This window comes from Rhinopithecus roxellana, chromosome 4 (genome assembly GCF_007565055.1).
Source record: "Rhinopithecus roxellana isolate Shanxi Qingling chromosome 4, ASM756505v1, whole genome shotgun sequence".
NCBI lineage: Eukaryota > Metazoa > Chordata > Mammalia > Primates > Cercopithecidae > Rhinopithecus > Rhinopithecus roxellana.
Genome location: NC_044552.1, coordinates 14,717,541 through 14,737,358, shown reverse-complemented (window position 1 = coordinate 14,737,358; position 19,818 = coordinate 14,717,541). Strand labels below are relative to the sequence as shown.

The 19,818-nt window shown below is 38.4% G+C and overlaps 1 protein-coding gene across 3 annotated transcripts in view; it reads left to right on the top strand.

Annotated features, from left to right (window-relative positions):
• FARS2 (phenylalanyl-tRNA synthetase 2, mitochondrial) overlaps positions 1 to 19,818 on the top strand; it is a 533,375-nt gene that overhangs the window by 159,303 nt on the left and 354,254 nt on the right. For all 3 annotated transcript variants that reach the window (XM_010371342.2, XM_030928686.1, XM_030928687.1), the window contains exon 3: positions 8,497 to 8,656. In XM_010371342.2, the coding sequence (XP_010369644.2) occupies positions 8,497 to 8,656 (160 nt within the window). The remainder of the gene's footprint in view (positions 1 to 8,496; positions 8,657 to 19,818) is intronic.

The following is a 19,818-nucleotide window of genomic DNA, read 5'->3' as shown; positions in this document are numbered from 1 at the left end:
TAGGGAGACAGTGAAAAAATCAGTGGTTATCAGGGGCCAGTGGGGAGAGAGTGATGAATTGGCTGAGTGTAGAAGATTTTTAGGGCACTGAAAACACTGTATGATACTATAATGGTGGATATATGTTCTGCATTTGTTTAAACCCATAGAATGGACAACTCCAACAGTGAGCCCTAAGGTAAACTAAGGACTGTGGGTGATTATAATGTGTCAGTGTAAGTCCATCTAGGATAACAAGTGTACCACTCTGGTGGAGGATGTTGATAGTGGAGGAAGCTGTGCGTGTGTGGAGGGGGAATTATATGGGATGTCTCTGTACCTTCCTCTCAATTTTGCTGTGAACCTAAAACTGCTCTTAAAAAACATCTTTATTTAAAAAAAGAGACTATACTGATTTGAGAAAAACTAAATAGAACATGTAAAATTGAAAAATGTGTTTGCTTAAATTAAAAAACATGTCCTTTTTCTGGACTAGAATTCAATCTAGGATTACATGTTATATTTTTCATGTGTCCATCTGCTTTATTAAATTGGGTTAGTTACTCAGTCTTTCTTTGTTTGACATGACTTTGATGTTTGAAGGGTACTGGCCATATATTTTGTGGAATGTTTCTCAGCTTGACATAATTTGGTATTTTCTCATGGTGAAATTCATATTCTACATTTTTGACAAAAACGTCATGGAAATTTTGTTGTGCCCTTAGTGCATTATATCATGAAGAACGTAGTGTTGATATGTTGACTTTGATCACTTGGTAAATGTGGCATCTATTAGGATTCTCTGCCATTATTATTTTCCCCTTTGTAGTTAGTAAGTGTTTGCAGGAAGATACTTTGAGACTGTGTAAATAGTTCTCATAATATTTTGCCCTGCTAACTTTGGATTCCATTGGTAATTTTTGCCTGAAATTATTGTGGTGTTTGTCAAATGGTTATTTTCTTTGTAATTTATTCTAAAGGCATTAATTAGAATTTTACTCTAAGGAAGACCTTTGCCTTCTCTCCCATACATTCATTTAATTATTTATATCAGTATGACTTCATGTATATTTGGTTACTGTATGGGTTATAATCTATTACCAAAATGATTTATTTTATTGCTGAAATTTACCCAGATTTGGTCTTTGGGAGTCCCCTCAAGTAGTCTTCTGTGTCCTCTGACATGTTGTCATCATTTTTTGTCCCCATGAGATATCCCAGATTCATTTTTTGCTTTCTCCACCCCAGCCCTGGAATCAGTCACTTCTTTGAGAAACTTTGCTCCTTTTTTATTAAAGAATGGTATATAGAAGCCTAGACCTGAGTGTACTAGTGTACTTATTGCCCTAGGGATATCGTTACTTGTAGGCCCCCTCCAGTGACAGAGCTAGGAAATAGATATACCTACTTCTATTTCTGTATTGATGTGTCTGCATATGTGTTACAAAACATGAATTCGTATGGGTACCTCCAATCTAAGCCAGCACCACATGGCTCATTCTAGCACTCCCCATTGCCTTTGACAGTGACAGTGAGAAACCTGGTTCTTCTTACTCATGATATATTTACTTTCTTGTTCAGTCCTGGAATGAACATAAGGTAGTTTCATAATTGTTAACACATACCTCTGTGGAAACAATTTGCTAACTAGTTTACAATATTTGCTATGGTTACTTTATTTTTCACCTTAGAATATTTGAACTATTGTTTTTGAAAGTTATTTTGGGTAATTCTTTTCTTCTTCACTCTCTTCAAGTGGCTGTCATTTATTTAGAATAAACTTCCGTCCATCATTACTGTTTGTATTTCATTTGGGTTCTTCCCACCTCTGGGTAGATTTTATATTTATTATTGTTTTTATTATTATTATTGAGATGGAGTCTCCTTTTGTTGCCCAGGTTGGAGTACAGTGGTGTGATCTAGGTGCACTGCATCTCCTGCCTCCCATGTTCAAGTGCTTCTCTTGTCTCAGCCTCCCAAGTAGCTGGGACCACAGGCGTGCGCCACCACGCCTGGTTAATTTTTGTATTTTTTTGGTAGAGACGGGGTTTTGCCATGTTGGCCAGCCTGGTCTTGAACTCCTGACCTCAAGTGATCCTCCTGCCTTGGCCTCCCAAAGTGCTGGGATTACAGGTGTTAGCCAGGATTTTATTTTTAATGTTTTGTGTAGATAAAATATTAACGTCCTTCTAAAACTCGGAACTATAAAACAAGGTTGACTTAAAGGTCATGACCCCCACTCTGCCATTCATTATACTCCATTCCCATTCAACCCATCTTTTCCATCCTGTTTCCACCCACCTCTCTGTAGGCGATTTATTTCTGTTATTTCTAGCTTATCCTTCCTTTTTGTCACAAATGAGATGATTCATGTATGTTTTATTATTTCTTACGTGAAAGGTAGCAAGCAATATATGTTCTCTTGCACTTTGCCTTTTTTACTTAGCAGTGTATCTTGAAAATCATTCCATATCAGTTCAGAGAGATCTTCCTCATTCTGTATTACACCTGTAAAATTATTCTATTGTATCTATAGACCACAGTTTATTTAACATCTTTCCCATGTAAGACTTTAAAAAAAAATGGTGCAGTTACAAACACTACTACAATGAAAATTTTGTGCATATATATTAATGTTGGAAGTATGTTTTCAGGGTAAGTAGCTAGAAATGGAAGGACTGGGTCAAGAGACCAACAAATATGTAGTTTTGTTGGGTATTGTCAAATTCCTCTCCAAAAGGGTTCTACCAGTTTCCATTTTCACCAGCAAAGTATGACTGTATTTATTTTCCAAAGCCTCAACGTATTCAAAAGAATGTGTTGTCTAGCTTTAAAATTTTTGCCATTTTGATAGATAGGAGTATTATGTCAGTGTTATTTTAATTTGCTTAATTTGCTCTTCTCTAAGTTTGAATTCCTTTTCATATGTTCAGGGGTCATTTTCATTTCTTTTTTTTTTGGTGAATTGCCTGTTCTTTTCCCATTCTTCTATTGAGTTTTTGGCCCTTTGTCAACTTTTAAAAGTTTCTTTACAATAGTGGTATGACCTCTTTGTGGTGTATGTTTCCTGACTTTTGTTCCCCTTCTTTTTTTTTTTTCTTTGTGTCAGTTTTTCAGGTGGAAAGACCTTTATGTGTGTGTGTGTGTGTGTATGTTGTTAATGATTTTTAGTTTTATTGTATTTTAATCAGAGAGTATAGTTTATTATTTCTTCTTTATGGAATATACTTATTTCTTTGTGACTTACTATGTGATCAGTTTTTGTTAGTAGTCTCTGGGCCCTTGAAAATAAAATGTATTTTTAATTATGAAGGGAGTAAGTTTAATGTGTGTGTATGTGTGTGTGTGTAAAATACATGTATGCATATTTATGTATACACACATGATTTCATTTCCTGATTATGTTTTTAGGTCTTTTATGTTGTTAATTTTGCACATCTGATCTTATACTAAGAATGGTGTATTAAAGTTTCCTATTATTAATATTAATGTGTTTCTATGTGTGTCTTTTGCATCCCCTATGGTTCTTTCTACACAAAGGTAATTATTGTCTTATTGATGTATAGCTATTCATAAGTATTATACCTTCATTGTGATTTGAAACTTTTAGCATTAATACAAGATCTTCTTTGTCTTGCTCAGTGCTTTTTTGCTTGAATTCTACTTTTTCTGATTTTAAGAATGCTACGCTTGCTTTTTATTGTATCCATTTGCCTGTTTTATTCTGTCCATCCATTTTTTTTTAACAGTGTTTTAGGTGTATCTTTTGTATAGTTGAGTAATGCTTTGTGTCCAGATTTTTTTTTTTAAGAGGTGAATTAAACCTGTTCACATTTATTGATAAGACTTTAACATTTATTGAGTTATTGATATATTAGATCTCAACTCTATCATATATTGTGGTGTTATATATGTCATAACATGTTATATTTTATTTCTCTACAAAATATGTTTTATTGTGCTTTTGAATTGAAATTTTTGTTGCTCTTTAGAAAGGTTATATTTTTGTTTTAATGGTTGCTTTTATTCTTAAAACTTTTAAATTCCCTTATTCCTCATATTTAACTTTGTTCTGTCTAGTTTGTCGTAAAAGTATTCTTTAACTATTGCCTATGCAATAATTAATATATTCTACTTTCCTCTTTGCATCTTTCTTTCATTATTTAGCTACGTTATTTCTACTTTGTCAGAACATATAACAATTGGATAATAGTCTTTCAATGTAATCCCCAGATTTTAGTCTGAAATCTACAATTTTTATGTATTAACATGTTCTCCATTTGTTTTGTGCTTAAATTTTCCTAGTTATTTATTACTCAAACAAGGCTAATGCTTTGGTAAATCCTTCAGAAAGAGCTCATTAATGTGACATTCCTTATGCTCTTGTGTCTTTCAAGTTTTTTCTGTAGACTTGGTGCTTTAAGGACAGTATTGATGGATATAAACTTCTTGGTCCACATTTTAGAAAACTGAGTTGTTTGAAAATGTAACTTCATTGTTGTCTTGTTTCTGTGTTGTTTTTGAAGAATCTGATGCCATTCTGATTGCTTTACCCCTCTACATTAGTTGATCTTTTTGCCTAGAGGTCTTGACGATTTTCCCCATTATTTATGAAGTCTGTTTTATAAGAATGTGTCCTGTGTTTGATCCTTCCAGGTTCTTCACAGGTACCTATTTTATCTGGTATTTGTTCTGCTGCATTGGTTTTTTTTCCCCTCTTTAACGGACTCCAGTTATATCAATGTAATTCCTTCTTTGCCTGTGTTCCATTTCTACCACTTTCTCTGTGATTCTTCTTTTCTTATTTTGCCATCCTCCTTCTGGTTGTTTTTCTCCTTGTCTTCAATGCCCCCTTATTAAATCTTGATTGAGTCCATTGTCCCTTGAATGCTTTGGAATTTAGACTTTGTTTCTGAGATGATTTTATTTCTTTTTTTTTTTTTTTCTGAGTTAAATCAATTATCTTTTCATTTTTTCTCTATTTTTGTTCTTAATTTTTGAGTGTCTGACTAAAGGAATTTATACCCTTATATGCTTGATTGAACATATGTAACTTAGTTTTTAAGTATTAGTTTATGTTTCTTTTTAGTGCTCCTTTATTGGGGGGGGTGGTGGGAGAAAAGTTAGATTTTCATTAGTTGAGCTCTTTTGAATTGACTTTCTGATTTTTGAGTAATGATTTTCTATATTTTTACTGAATTTATTTGTTGTTCCTTTTTGTTTGTGTAAAAGATTTCTAGGCAGTACCATTCAAGCCATAGGTATGGGCAAGGACTTCATGACTAAAACACCAAAAGCAATGGCAACAAAAGCCAAAATTTACAAATGGGATGTAATTAAACTAAAGAACTTCTGCACAGCAAAAGAAACTACCATCAGAGTGAACAGGCAACCTACAGAATGGGAGAAAATGTTTGCAATCTACTCATCTGACAAAGGGCTAATATCCAGAATCTACAAAGAACTTAAACAAATTTACAAGAAAAAATCAAACAACCCCATCAAAAAGTGGGCAAAGGATATGAACAGACACTTCTCAAAAGAAGACATTTATGCAGCCAAAAGACACATGAAAAAATGCTCGTCATCACTGGCCATCAGAGAAATGCAAATCAAAACCACAATGAGATACCATTTCACACCAGTTAGAATGGTGATCATTAAAAAGTCAGGAAACAACAGGTGATGGAGAGGATATGGAAGAATAGGAACACTTTTACACCGTTGGTGAGAGTGTAAACTAGTTCAACCATTGTGGAAGACAGTGTGGTGATTCCTCAAGGATCTAGAACTAGAAATACCATTTGACCTAGCCATCCCATTACTGGGCATAAGCCCAAAGGATTACAAATCATGCTGCTCTAAAGACACATGCACACATATGTTTATTGCAGCACTATTCACAATAGCAAAGACTTGGAACCAACCCAAATGTCCATCAATGACAGACTGGATTAAGAAAATGTGGCATATATACACCATGGAATACTATGCAGCCATAAAAAAGGATGAGTGCATGTCCTTTGTAGGAACATGGATGAAGCTGGAAACCATCATTCTCAGCAAACTGTCCCAAGGGCAGAAAACCAAACACCACATGTTCTCACTCATAAGTGGGAATTGAAAAATGAGAACACTTAGACACAGAGTGGGAAACATCACACACTGGGGCCTGTCGTGTGGTGGGGAAGGGGGAGGGATAGCATTAGGAGATATACCTAATGTAAATGACGAGTTAACGGGTGCAGCACACCAACATGGCACATGTATACGTATGTAACAAACCTGCATGTTCTGCTCATGTACCCTAGAACTTAAAGTATTAAAAAAAAAAAAAGACTTCCTTAGTCTCTGGTGCCCTCTTCTGTTAGTGTAGCAATGCACACTTTAGTGGTTCCTTTATTTATTTTTGGTGTGGGTTAGAGAATGGTTTTGTAAATCCTCTAATTTTTTAGTTGTGCTTTATCTTTGGCAACCTTGAATTTTCCTTTTTGCATCTCTTTTATGTTCCTACTCGACTGAACAGGTTGTCTTTCACTTTGTGTTAACTCCTTTCTCTTCCATTGTAACTATGCTTTTGGAGGCCTGTCACTTCATATTGGGCATGCTTTTATACCACTTTTCTATAGTCCCTGCTCAGGCCTACTAGGACACTTTTTAAAGGATTTTCACACTTAGTGTAACTTACATTTTCTGGGTTTTTAAGGTCCACCTTAGCACCTCACTCATTCTTCTCTCTTTCTCTTATTTTTTCCAGCTTGCTCTTGCTTACTTTAAAGCCTTATCAATGGGTAGGAGTGTAACAGTTCTGTCCCTAGGTTTTGGCCGGCCTTCCTTCCTTCCTTCCTTCCTTCCTTGCTTCCTTCCTTCCTTCCTTCCTTCCTTCCTTCCTTCCTTCCTTCCTTCCTTCCTTCCTTCCTTCCTTCCTTCCTTCCATCCCTCCCCTCCCTCCCTCCCTCCTTCCTTCCTTCCATCCCTCCCCTCCCTCCCTCCCTCCTTCCTTCCTTCCTTCCTGTCTCCCAACGGCATTGTGTTCAATAGTTTTATTTGTTCTTCTTGTTGCTCTAAATTATTTTTAGAGGAAGCATTGACAGCTGTCATTGTCTTTTGTCCTCACAAGAATAATTTGAGGCCTAGGAGATTAGAATATTTTTCTGAAAATGGTTTTGTCTTATTTTGCTGTTACGTTAGAGGAAGTATGTCTGGGATTGCCTTAGTTCATCTTCCTAGCCCAAGGCTCTCTCTATTGTGCAGAAAATGTGACATCTGACTTCAAGTCTGCGCAAGGACTGGTTTACTTTTGTGCTCATCCTCATCGGGGGATGAGTCTTTTAGGGACTCCAACCCCCCAGCTTGGTTCCACAGCAAAGCTTTCCCTTTTGTCTCACTTCCGTGGTAAGTTGTTATATAACCCATGTTCAGGTTTTCAGTTGATAGGTTAGATAGGCAGATATTCTCAATGCTTCTCTCTGGCTTTGTGTTTACTTTATTTATTTATTTTAAAATTTTTTAGCCCTGCCATCATGCTTCCTATAGAGTTCAGTCACTCCTCTGTATCTCGGTTTTACTTCTTCAATGCTTTTAAGAATTTCTGTATTTTTTCAGTAGCATTTATCGGGAAGTTTGGTTCTAATTATCCAAACCAATATTACTAGAAATGGCAGCTGATTCATTCTTTTACAAAAACATTTTTTATGTTTGATTATGCAACTCTGAGTGGGAAGATTGATACATTCATTTGCTCAGTTATCTGTTTTGAGCCAATCTTCTACCAAGTAAAGACCTGCTCTGTCACTGACCAGAAAGTTAGTTTATTTCAGTGGTAAAGCAGTTTATGACTGATGATAGCTGTGGTTAATAATCATGACGACAATAATGAGGAAAACTTATTTAGCCATTGGAATGTGCCAGGTACTCTGTATTTTTTATATATTATTTTGTTTGTACTAAAATCTACTAATTTACTATTATTATTCCCACTTTATAGATGATTCCCTGAGGCTTGGCTACCATATCACTTGCCTAAGTTTACATGGATAGTAAGTGGCAGAAACATGTTTCAGCCTCTGCCTTGAGCTTTGGAGATATAGGGCTAGCAAATTCCAGCTTGCTTTCTACCTTCATGGACCTTACAGGATTTATTTCCTTGACACTGTGGGATGGTCAGGGATGTAATTTTAGAGTATGAAAGCGATTCACTAGTATTTCCACTAGAATTGAGGATAATGTCTCTTGCTAGGAAATGACTGTAAGTTCATGCAAATGAAAAACAGATTAGCAAAGATCAGAAGAATGTCTTAATTCTTTAAAGACCCTCCATACCATGTAGTGTAGTGCTTTCTTCAGAGCTGTACTAAGTGAATGTTAATTTCATTAAATTTATTGACAAGACATAATGAGTCTTTTACCCACATTATAACTTTTTAAAGTCAAAAGATTCTTAGCAGAATTTTAAAGTTATCTGATATAGATGGGCCAGGATATTTTCTTTATTTATCCTTTCCTGTTGGTTTACAGTTATTTGCTGGTATAAAGGATGGAGAAAGCCTGCAGCTCTTTGAACAAAGTTCTCGCTCTGCGCATAAACAAGAGACACACACCATGGAGGCCATGAAGCTTGTAGAGTTTGATCTTAAGCAAACACTTACCAGGCTTGTGGCACATCTTTTTGGAGATGGTAAGTACTCAAACACAGGTTGGGTATCTTTTATCTGAAATCCTTGGGACAGAAGTGTTTTGGATTTGTTTGTTTTTGTTTTGTTTTGTTTTTCAGATTTTGAAATTCTTTTTTTTTTTTCCTCGAGACAGAGTCTTGCTCTGTCACCCAGGCTGGAGTGCAGTGGCGCAATCTCAGCTCACTGCAACCTCCACCTCCCGGGTTCAAGGAATTCTCCTGTCTCAGCCTCTGAGTAGCTGGGATTACGCCCATCACCACCCTTGGCTAATTTTTGTATTTTTAGTAGAGACAGGGTTTTACCATGTTGGCCAAGCTGGTCTCAAACTCCTGGCCTCATAATCCGCCCACCTCAGCGTCCCACAGTGTTGGCATTACAGGCATGAGCCACTGCGCCTGGCCTGAAATACTTGCGTATACATAATGAGATGTCTTAGGGATGGGAGCCAAGTCTGAACACGAAATTCATTTGTATTTCATATACACTTTATGCACATAGCCTGAAGGTAATTTGATACAATATTTTAAATAATTTCATGCATGAAACAAAGTTTTGACTGTGATTTGACTGAAAACTGTAATGAGATCAGGTATGAAACATTTCACTTGTGGCTTCATATTGACTCTCAGAAACTTTTAGCTAGAGAAAGAAAAATGCTTATAACCTTTGCTAAGAATGATAATGGATTGGGATCAATGTCATCAATGGAGTGAAAATATACAGGCTGATTAGGAGTATATTATTATGTTATTACATGAGGATGTGATCAGTGGAGCAAGGTGTTTTTTGTTTTTTGAGACGGAGTCTCGCTCTGTCACCCAGGCTGGAGTGCGGTGGCATGATCTCGGCTCACTGCAAGCTCTGCTTCCTGCGTTCACGCCAGTCTCCTGCCTCAGTCTCCCGAGTAGCTGGGACTACAGGCGCCCGCCACCACGCCTGGCTAATTTTTTGTATTTTTAATAGAGATGGGGTTTCACCATGTTAGCCAGGATAGTCTTGATCTCCTGACCTCATGGTCTGCCCACCTTGGCCTCCCAAAGTGCTGGGATTACAGGCGTGAGCCACCATGCCCAGCCCAGTGGAGCTAGGTTCTTAACCATGTGAATGAACCAGTGGAAAACTTTACATATTGCCATACTGATTACCACTATCAACAGCAAAAATACTAACAGTATATTATTTCCTGCAGGAGGAACGATATTGTTACAATCTAGACCTCACTTAGTCACTTGCCTTTATTTTTCAAAAAATATTTGTTTTCAGTAATGCCACCTTCCCCCTCCAACTATTTTTAACTTAATTGAGATATATTTTGTTTTTTTAAAGCACGATATAAAGAGAAGGTTAGTGGATTTACTTAATTGTGACTATCTTTAAGAAATACTTACATTTCTTATCTGAGAAGACAGTTACCTACCGTGGTTAAGATTCTCCTTTACTGTCTTATTCTCGTGAGCTTTTTTAAAAATCCGTTTTGTTGAGGTATAATTAACATAAAGTGAGCTATACATATCTAAAGTATACATTTTGATAAGTTGACCTACAATGAACTGAACATGAATGTACTTGCACAATCTTACAAGTTTTGACGTCTTGCAAGTTCATGCCATGAAGCTACCAGCAGAATCAATAGATGAACACCTTCATTGTCCCCAGCAGTTTCCTCCTGCTCATTGGCAGTTCTTCCCTTCTGCGCTTACCACATCTCACCCCAGGCAACATGTGATCTGCTTTCTGGTGCCATTAATTAGTTTGCATTTTTTAGGTTTATATAAATGGAATCTCAGAATATGTGCTCTTTTTTGTCTGGCTTGTTTTACTTAAAATAGTTATGTTGAAATTCATCCGTGTCATAGTGTATATCAGTAGTTGATTCCTTTTTATTGTTAATCAGTATTCCATTCCACGATTTGTTTATCCATACATTCATTGGTAGGCATCTGGGTAGTTTCTAGTTTTTTTGCTGTTATCAGCAAAGTGTCTATGATCATTCATGGATGAGTCTGTCTGAGTCCTAAGTTTTCAGTCCTCATAAACGTAGGTATATGTTTAACTTGAAAAAAAAAAAAAAAACTGCTAAGCTATTTTCTGAAGTGGTTGCACTATTTCGATTCCCACCAGTAGTCTATGAAAATTCCAGTTGCTGTACATCTTCAGCAACACTTGATAGGGTTAGTCATTTTAATTGTAGCCATTCTAACAGGAGTCTGGTGGTATGTCAAATACATATTTGGCATTTATAAAGTATTCAATTCCATGATTTGTTTATGCATCCACTCATTGATAGATATCTGGGTAGTTTCCAGTTTTTTGCTCTTACCAGTAAAGCATCGCTGAACATTCATGGATGATTCTTTCTGGGTCCTAAGTTTTTACTTCTCTTGAGTAAATACCCAAGAGGGAATGACCAGATCAAATAGTAGCTGTATGTTTAACTTTAAAAAAAAAAAAGCAAAGCTGCTAAACTATTTTCTGAAGTGGTTGCACCGTCTCAATTCCTACCAGTGGTCTATGAAAATTCCAGTTGCTGTGCATCTTCAGCAACACTTGATAAGGGTAGTCATTTTAATTGTAGCCATTCTAACAGGAGTCCTGTGGTATGTCAAATACACATTTGGCATTTATAAAGGACTCCTTCATATAAACAAACAGAAATTGCAACTTAAGAGAAAAATGGGTGAACATGAAGGTGGAAAATGATATATATAGAATGACCAATAAATATATGAAAAGATGCTTATCTTTATTAGTATTCAGGGCAAAACAAAAGAAAACCACCAGGAGCGTTTTCAAATGGGAAATAATTTTTTAAATCTAGCGTTTTAAATTGTTGACCAAGATGTAGAGAAATAGAGTGTAGCACAAAGTTCTGGCCTTGGTTAGGATTCATGGTCACCATTCTTCCAACTGGGACTTTAGTACTCACTATTCTTGATTCACCTCTATTTTTTCATACTCCAGATTTCCCCTACTTATGCCTGAACTCAAATATGTATTTAAAAAGAATCTTATTGTAATTTATTAAGCCTCTCCTGCCCTGTTTAGCAAGGTTTGTTAGAATATCTTGACTGCCATATTACCAAATGCATAGTTTATGTAATATATAAGAAACCACTAGCTAATCCTGTATATTTTTAATATAGATACATTTTCAAAAAGTGTACATCAACTTCAGGATAATGTTTTTCTAGGAAATGGGAAATGGCGTTAGGGAGGGGTGGAAACCATGTTTCAAATGTATTTATAATGTTTTACTTTTTAAAAACTAAAGTTAAATATGACAAAATGTTATAGTTTGATAAAACTGGATAATGAGTATATGGGTGGTTGCTATTTTCTCTTTCTGTCTCTAGGTTTGATATATTTCATTAAAATGGCATAATAGTGAAATAGGTTTCAAATAGAAATTGCTAATGTGAAAAACCTATGATAGCCAGCATCTCTTTGCTTTCATGATAAAAGAAAGGAATTGTAATATTTTAAACAGTTATATAATCTATTTAACACAAATACAGGGAGATGGATTGTGCTGTTCAGGCCATTTTAGAGGCAGGGTGAGGTAGAAGGGATTCTGGTATTTTAAGGAGATAGTGTTCTGTCTTTACAGAAAGATTCAGGCTCATCTGAATTTTTCCATTGTCAAACTATGGAGATAATTTTTTTAGCACCCTCCTTATTTATGTCATCCTACACATTTCTATAATCAAATGATTTGCTGTTGATGCCACAGGCAAGGTGCCTCCTCCTGAACCCAGCCTGTGCTCCTGGAAGGCTCCTGGTGAGGCACATGCATACTGACACCTAGAGGAGAAGTGGAATTAGCCTTGGGAAGGGATAAGCAAGGGGAGGGCCAGACGAATGGGGTGAAAAATGACAAAATAGGTGGCACAAGTACTTGTGGAGAGCAAGCATGATGCAGCACAGTCTATGGAAAGAAGGAAAGAAGAGGCAAGGGGAAGAAAAATGATTGACAGCAGATTCTTATGACCATGGAGAAACGGTAGTGTAGAATCAGAAAATTTAAAATGAAGCTCTTGTTCATCCCCTTACTCTGAAATCCTGAACGGGTCACGTAGCATTTCAGATCTCAGTTTTCTAACTTTTAAAATTTGCGATAATACTTACTTCACTTGAGAATAAAACAAGATAACGTGAAAGATGCCTTGTAAGTAGAAAATATCAAATAAATGTGTAAATATGAACAAAGGGAAGGAAGAGGGAAGGGAAGGAAGTTAAGACAAGACAGTAAAAGCAGGGAGCACATGAGGAAAGAGTAATACAATCAAAGAACAATGGTTGTGGTTGACTTGCCTTTATCACGTCTAAGGAAGCGAGAAGCAGCAGTGAACCACCAGACTGTGGCACCACAGGCTTATTGCTGCTGATGGTGGCTTTCATATCTGCACCAGCAGATATTTTTTTTAAAAAGCCATGTACTAGCCTCTGTATAGATTATGTAAGCTTTCCAAGGTGTTTCAGGATATATATCTCTCTGAAAATGTGATCCTAGACTTTCCTTTGTATTATTTTTTATATTCATATTTGCGTAGCTTTCAAAACCAGATGGCAGGTTTCCTTATAAAAAACCATTTCTGCAATATATAACTTTTCTGACTGTGATGACTGTCCTGACATGGTGGGCACGATCCTGGCCAAGAATTAAGAATCTTAAATTTGGGCCGGGCATGGTGTCTCACGCCTGTAATCCCAGCACTTTGGGAGGCCGAGGCTAGTGGATCACTAGCTCAGGAGATCGAGACCATCCTGGCTAACATGGTGAAACTTCATCTCTACTAAAAATACAAAAAATTAGCCAGGCATGGTGGCAGGCACCTGTAGTCCCAGCTACTTGGGAGCCTGAGGCAGGAGAATCGCTGGAATCTGGGAGGCAGAGGTTGCAGTGAGCCGAGATTGCGCCACTACACTCCAGCCTGGGTGACAGAGCGAGACTCCGTCTCCAAAAATGAAAAAATAAAGAATCTTAAATTTTAGAATAGCAGTGAAGTTGTAGCTTCTTTCATTTAGGCATATGTTTGCTTTATTGTTTTAAAAATATTGTCAGCCTAGACTTTTAGTAGTCAGCTTTTATTACAGATCGATGTTGCTATTTTATAAATGTTCACATTTTTTGTCTGTAAGACTGAGTTGGCAGAATTATGGAATGGAATTAAAGTTTAAAAATTCACCTGCTTGGAGAATACACGTTGGTTCCCATGCATTAGAATCTATCTGGGAAGAAAGCCTTTTCTTCTTCTTCTTTCCTTTGAGCCATGGTCATTGTTAACCCCATCCACACAGCGGCCAGGCATCCTGAAACTGCCGAAAGGCACCTCGTTCACATACCCTTGCCATGCCCTGGTGTGTTTCTTCCGGGTGTGTTGCCATGAGCTGTTCTTGTAGAGGTGTGTGAGCTTGTCCCCGACTGTGTTTGCCGTGTTTGTGATGTCTGCTGTATTGCCTCTCGGGGGAGATGTGAAGTGGGAAGGTGACCGGAGCCCGGGCCCATCTGATGAACTAGAAGGGTGAGTGGGTCTATATCACAGAACACAGACAGTGCTGTGTGCTTCCTTCGTGCTCACACTGAATGTTAACAACTGTTTCAGGATTCTCAGCTGTTTCTTCTGAAATCTGAAGAAAAGTGCTTTGTTCGTTTTTGTGGTTTTTTTTTTTCTTTTTTCTTTTTTTGAGACAGAGTCTCTGTCATCCAAGCTGAAGTGCAGTGGCACGATCTTAGTTCACTGCAACCTCCGCCTCCTGGGTTCAAGCAGTTCTCAAGCTTCAGCCTCCCATGTAGCTGGGATTATAGGCGTGCACCACCACACCTGGCTACTTTTTAATATGTTGTATTTTTAGTAGAGATGGGTTTTCACCATGTTAGCCAGGCTAGTCTCGAACTACTGACTTCAGGTGATTCACCCACTTTGGACACCCAAAGTGCTGGGATTACAGGCGTGAGCCACCGTGCCTGGCCGCCTAGTTCTATTTCAGGCATTTCGGAAGCACTATTTAGTTATGGGTTTTGGGTTCTTGCTGTTGGTTGGTTTATTAAGTAATTTTGCTAGCTTCTGAAAAACATCTTGGTAAACCTATCTAGTTGCCATCAACCTGGATTAAATTTAGATTAATAATAGCAATAATAATGGTGATATTGGTAACAATAGAGATAATAGTAGCAGTGTGAAACCCTGTGCTAAGCACGTTGACAAGGGGTTTTTTTCTTTTGACCTGCATCTATGATACGGGTGTTACAATCTCTGTTTTTCACGTGATGGAACCTAGACCCAGAGAAATAAAGTGCCACGTAAAAATCACAGGGCTGGTTAAGTATTTGAGGCAGTTGGAGCCCCCAGTCTGACTTCTACGGCCATACCAGAAGTTAGCTTTTTGATAAGATACAAATAAATCTTTTTTTTTTTTTTTTTTTTTTTTTGAGACGGAGTCTCGCTCTGTCGCCCAGGCTGGAGTGCAGTGGCCGGATCTCAGCTCACTGCAAGCTCCGCCTCCCGGGTTTACGCCATTCTCCCTCCTCAGCCTCCTGAGTAGCTGGGACTACAGGCACCCGCCACCTCGCCCGGCTAGTTTTTTGTATTTTTTAGTAGAGACGAGGTTTCACCATGTTCGCCAGGATGGTCTCGATCTCCTGACCTCGTGATCCGCCCGTCTCGGCCTCCCAAAGTGCTGGGATTACAGGCTTGAGCCACCGCGCCCGGCCACAAAGAAATCTTATTAGTAATATTTCAGAGACTGTGAGGCCTGCAAAAGCCACGATGTCATCCCCCCAAAAAAACGAAACAAAACAAAACAAAAAACCCCCCAGGGGCAGGCGCAATGGCTCACGCCTGTAGTCCCAGCTACTTAGGAGGCTGAGGCAGGAGGATTGCTTAAGCCCAGGAGTCCAAGGCTGCAGGGAGACATGATCATGCTACTGTACTCCAACCTGGGCAGTAGACTGAGATCCTGTCTCTTTTAAAAAGAAAAAAAAAAATGACCTCTCTCTAGGTGCTGCCTCTGACTCTTTCCTTTACCTTCTCTCCCCATTCTGTGCCTCCTGGTAGCTAGCTTGTGGTAAAGCCTCCATTTACTACATCATATCCAATTACATTCTGAGTAGCAAAGACCATTTAAAAACTTAAGGTTCACTCTTTCTACAGCTAGTGACGAATGGAAACTGCCTCTACAGGCCTCTGAAATATTCAGCAACTCTTTTTATATTTGTGTTTATGGTCTAGGCTTTTCACCTTTTATTATTATTATTATTGGATTCCTTTGTTCTTGAAAAGCAAAATTAAAAATTAGAACACACTATTTCCTTGTGGCAGTGTGTTATTACAGCTGCTTTAGTTTCAGGTTTTTTTCCTGTCCAAATGTGGTTTATTATTTTCTGCTAACATTTCAATTGTACCAGCATCCTAAGGCTATTATAAGAGAGGTTATCATTTTAGAATTAGAAAGAAAGAAACAAAATAACCCTTTAGACTATTTTTATGCTTGTGGATTTTGTTGTCATTTTTAATATTTCCCAAGTGTTTCTGTATATTTTGTACTGTGCTTGGTAGATCATTTCTTTCAGAGTAACTAAGGTGGGGATTTAGGATTTCTAACTTTTAAATTTCTCTTTCTGTCCTTGAGTTTACAGCCTTTCTTTGGCACAGTTTCTTTGCTAAACATTGGCATTTCCCTTTCTAAAGGATTGGCCTCGTAGCACGGTTTAGATTAATGAGTGTGAAGGAGAGATGGATTGGGACCCTCTGTTTTTGACAAGGTATGTCGCCATGGGGGAGTCATGTCTTGTCTTTGCTTGTTGAAAGACCTGTGGTGGTCATTGAAATGCACCTCCCAGCATCCCCTCCAAGGGTCCAGGCTGATGGGATTGCAGATCGCCTCCAGCTGTCAGATTCTTGGGGAATTGCCTTAGCTGCAGGGAGCCTCCTTGCCCAAAGACATGCCCTTCCCAGGGCAGCCCACATCCGAAGACTGAATGTGGCAAGAATACAGAGGCTCTCCATGGGCCATTCTAATGGGCTGTCTGCTCCAGACCTCTGGCAAGGTAAAGGCTTCACTGGCCTGATTGTAGTTCGTTGGCTTCTCCCTCTGCCCAGTTTGCTGCCACTGTCTTCCATCCACAGGTGTTGATTCCCTTCAGATAACTTGCTTGCCAGCCCAACCTGCACAGGGACCTCTATATGGTCCCATCCAGCAGAAATGTTCTAGGGCCCTGTGTTGTGAGTGATGTCCTGGTCAGGAGTGAAATCGCTTGATCATGGTAATAAGGAATCATGTCTTCCATATCTTTTCATATTTTTTAATCCATGACGCTCTGTTAGTATAAATGAAGTGAAAGGGATTGACAGTAAGAATTAGGTTTATAATTAATTGTTAGTGCTACATTCTTCCTAAATGGAATCACATCAAAAATTTTAAGTGTGTATCACTTTAATAATTTTTAAATCAGCTCTTTTGGGCTGGCTGGTGTTGCCTGGCTTGGGGAGTGTTATCCTTGGCAGAGTACCCCTTGACAGTGAAGTAGCCAAGGCAGTTGTTGCATTCAAGCCATTTTGACTTGTCTGTACTCGCCTCACTGTAGCTTAGATGTAGTCTAGAGCAGGTTACTGTTTCCGATAAAAACGGGCCAACACCTTCAACCTCTGAGACTTGGGATCATTAACTATGAAAAGTGAAGTGCCTGGCTTGAAGCCAGTGGAGGGACTCAGTGGAAATAAGACATCACCCTAGGAATCAGGTGGAGAGAGGCCTAAGACCCACTTTTCCTTAGATGTCTAGTGAATGGGGAAAATGTATACTAGGGTTAGATCTTTCGGGGCTAAGGAATTGGTACAAGGGAACCTCTTTAGAGAAAGGTTGAGATAGCAATGATTGAGCTGAACTATGATACTTTTAAGGAGCCCAGAAATCTTCCTGATTCTATGGCAGTTGGGCAGAGGATAACAGAGAGGTTCACTAATCTAGGGAAATAATACATTGAAATTGTTTGGGGTTTTATGTTAATTAAAATAAAATTATTGGATCTTAAGATACAGAGAAAAAGGCACTGAAAATTTTAGGGCTACTGTAATGAAAACCATCAGTGTGCCTGGAACTACACCCATTGCAAACTATTTTTACTGCTACTAATAACTCTCAGGTGGTTGGTGTACAGGTGACCTAGAAATCATTAAGATTTAGGGGGAGCCCTCCAGCCTGGGCAGCAGAGCAAGACTCTGTCTCAAAAAAAAAAAAAAAAAAAAAAAAAAGATTTAGGGGGAGAGGGAAGATTCTCTTTCTACTCTACTCTTTAGGTTCATAGAAAGCTCAATTTCCTGATTGATTTCAGCCTCTTCTGGCCTCTCCTAGCTCTACTGAGGAATTGATCATCAGTATAAAGTTAGTTATCGGACCTCTGTTATCCACCACTTTACCTCATTCACTCCTTTGACTTGCACTAGATACTCCATGAAAGCCTAGCCTTGAATCGGTGCCCAAATCTCTTTGTGCTTCCCGTTCCTGTAGCGGCTCAGATTTGCCACCTTAGCCAAGTCAAGGTTGGTGGCTCTCTCCTTTCTTATTTTTGGTCAGCTCACTGTACAAATTCCTTTTTTTCTGTTATTCTACACCATTTTTTCAGTCTCTGTTTTTCTAGTCTTTGTCAGAGTAAAAGCTATATTTTACTGAGAAAATCTAGGTGACTAGGTGTGGATTTTGTGCTTAGCTGGACTGCTGATTACCAGCCCATCAGTTTCTCTAGAATTTTGTTTCATCAGCTTTAAATATATTCTAAACTATGTCATCTCACGATAAAATAAACAGCTACCATTATTTGACTATCCATCTTTCTCTGGAAACTTACTGTCCTTTCAGCTACAGTTTATGAAATATACCTTCCAATTACTGCCCAACACAGGCAGGGGTGGTTAGTTCATTCTAACGGTTTCTGTTGAGGTCACAATTGATTTCCAAATTATAAAATTCAGTAGATTGGGGAAAACACTTATTATGCTGAATCTTTCTGCTTACTCTTTTATTTATTGAATTATAATGGGTTTCCAATAAGCTAAAGTGTACCATTTGATAACTTTTGACATAATTATACACACACTAAACCATCACCACAATCAAGATATACTCATCACCCCAAAACGTTTCCTTCTGCTCCTTCACTGTCCCTCTACCACCTCTTCTGCCCACTCTCCCTACCCACCAGGCCTAGGTAACTAGTGATCTGCTTTCTGTTACTGTAGGTTGGTTAGCATTTTCTAGATTTACGTTCAGTGAAATCCTATTGTATGTATTCTCTCTGGCTTCTTTCACGTAGCATAATTATTTTGAGATTCATGCATTTTGTAGCATGTTATCAATACTTCATTCCTTTTTGTTACTAAGTAGGGGGTTACATATTCTACAACATGTTTATTCATCCACCTCTTGTTGGCTATTTGGGTTGTTTCCAGGTTTTGGCTATTACAAATGAAGCTTCTAGAAATATTTGTGGACAAGTCTTTATATGGACATAACTTTTATTTTTCTTGAGTAAATAGCTACAAATGGAATGTCTGCATGGTAGGTCTATGACTGTTTTTTTGCTTTTTTGAGACAGTCTTGCTGTGTTGCCCAGACTGGAGTGCAGCGGCACGATCTCAGCTCACTGCACCCTCCGCCTCCTGGGTTTAAGCAATTCTCTGCCTCAGCCCCACAAGGAGCTGAGATTACAGGTGCCCGCCAGCACGCCTGGGTAATTTTTTTTGTATTTTTAGTAGAGATGGGGTTTCACCAACTTGGTCAGGCTGGTCTGGATCTCCTGACCTCATGATCCACCTGCCTCGGCCTCCCAAAGTGCTGGGATTACAGGCATGAGCCACCGCACCCGGCCGTGACTAACTTTTAAAGAAACTATCAAACTGTTCAACTGGTTGTACCATGTTACATTTCCGCTAGCAGTGCCTAGGAGTGGAAGTTGCTCCTCATCTTTGCTGGCACTTATTACAGTCATTGTAATTTTAGCCATTCTAATAGGAGTGTAGTAGTATCTGATTATGATTTTAATTTGTCTTTTCTTTTCTTTTCTTTTGAGACAGAGTCTTGCTCTCTCGCCAAGGCTGGAGTGCAGTGGTGCAATCTCAGTTCACTGCAACCTCCACCTCCTGGGTTCAAGCAGTTCTCTCCCACCTCA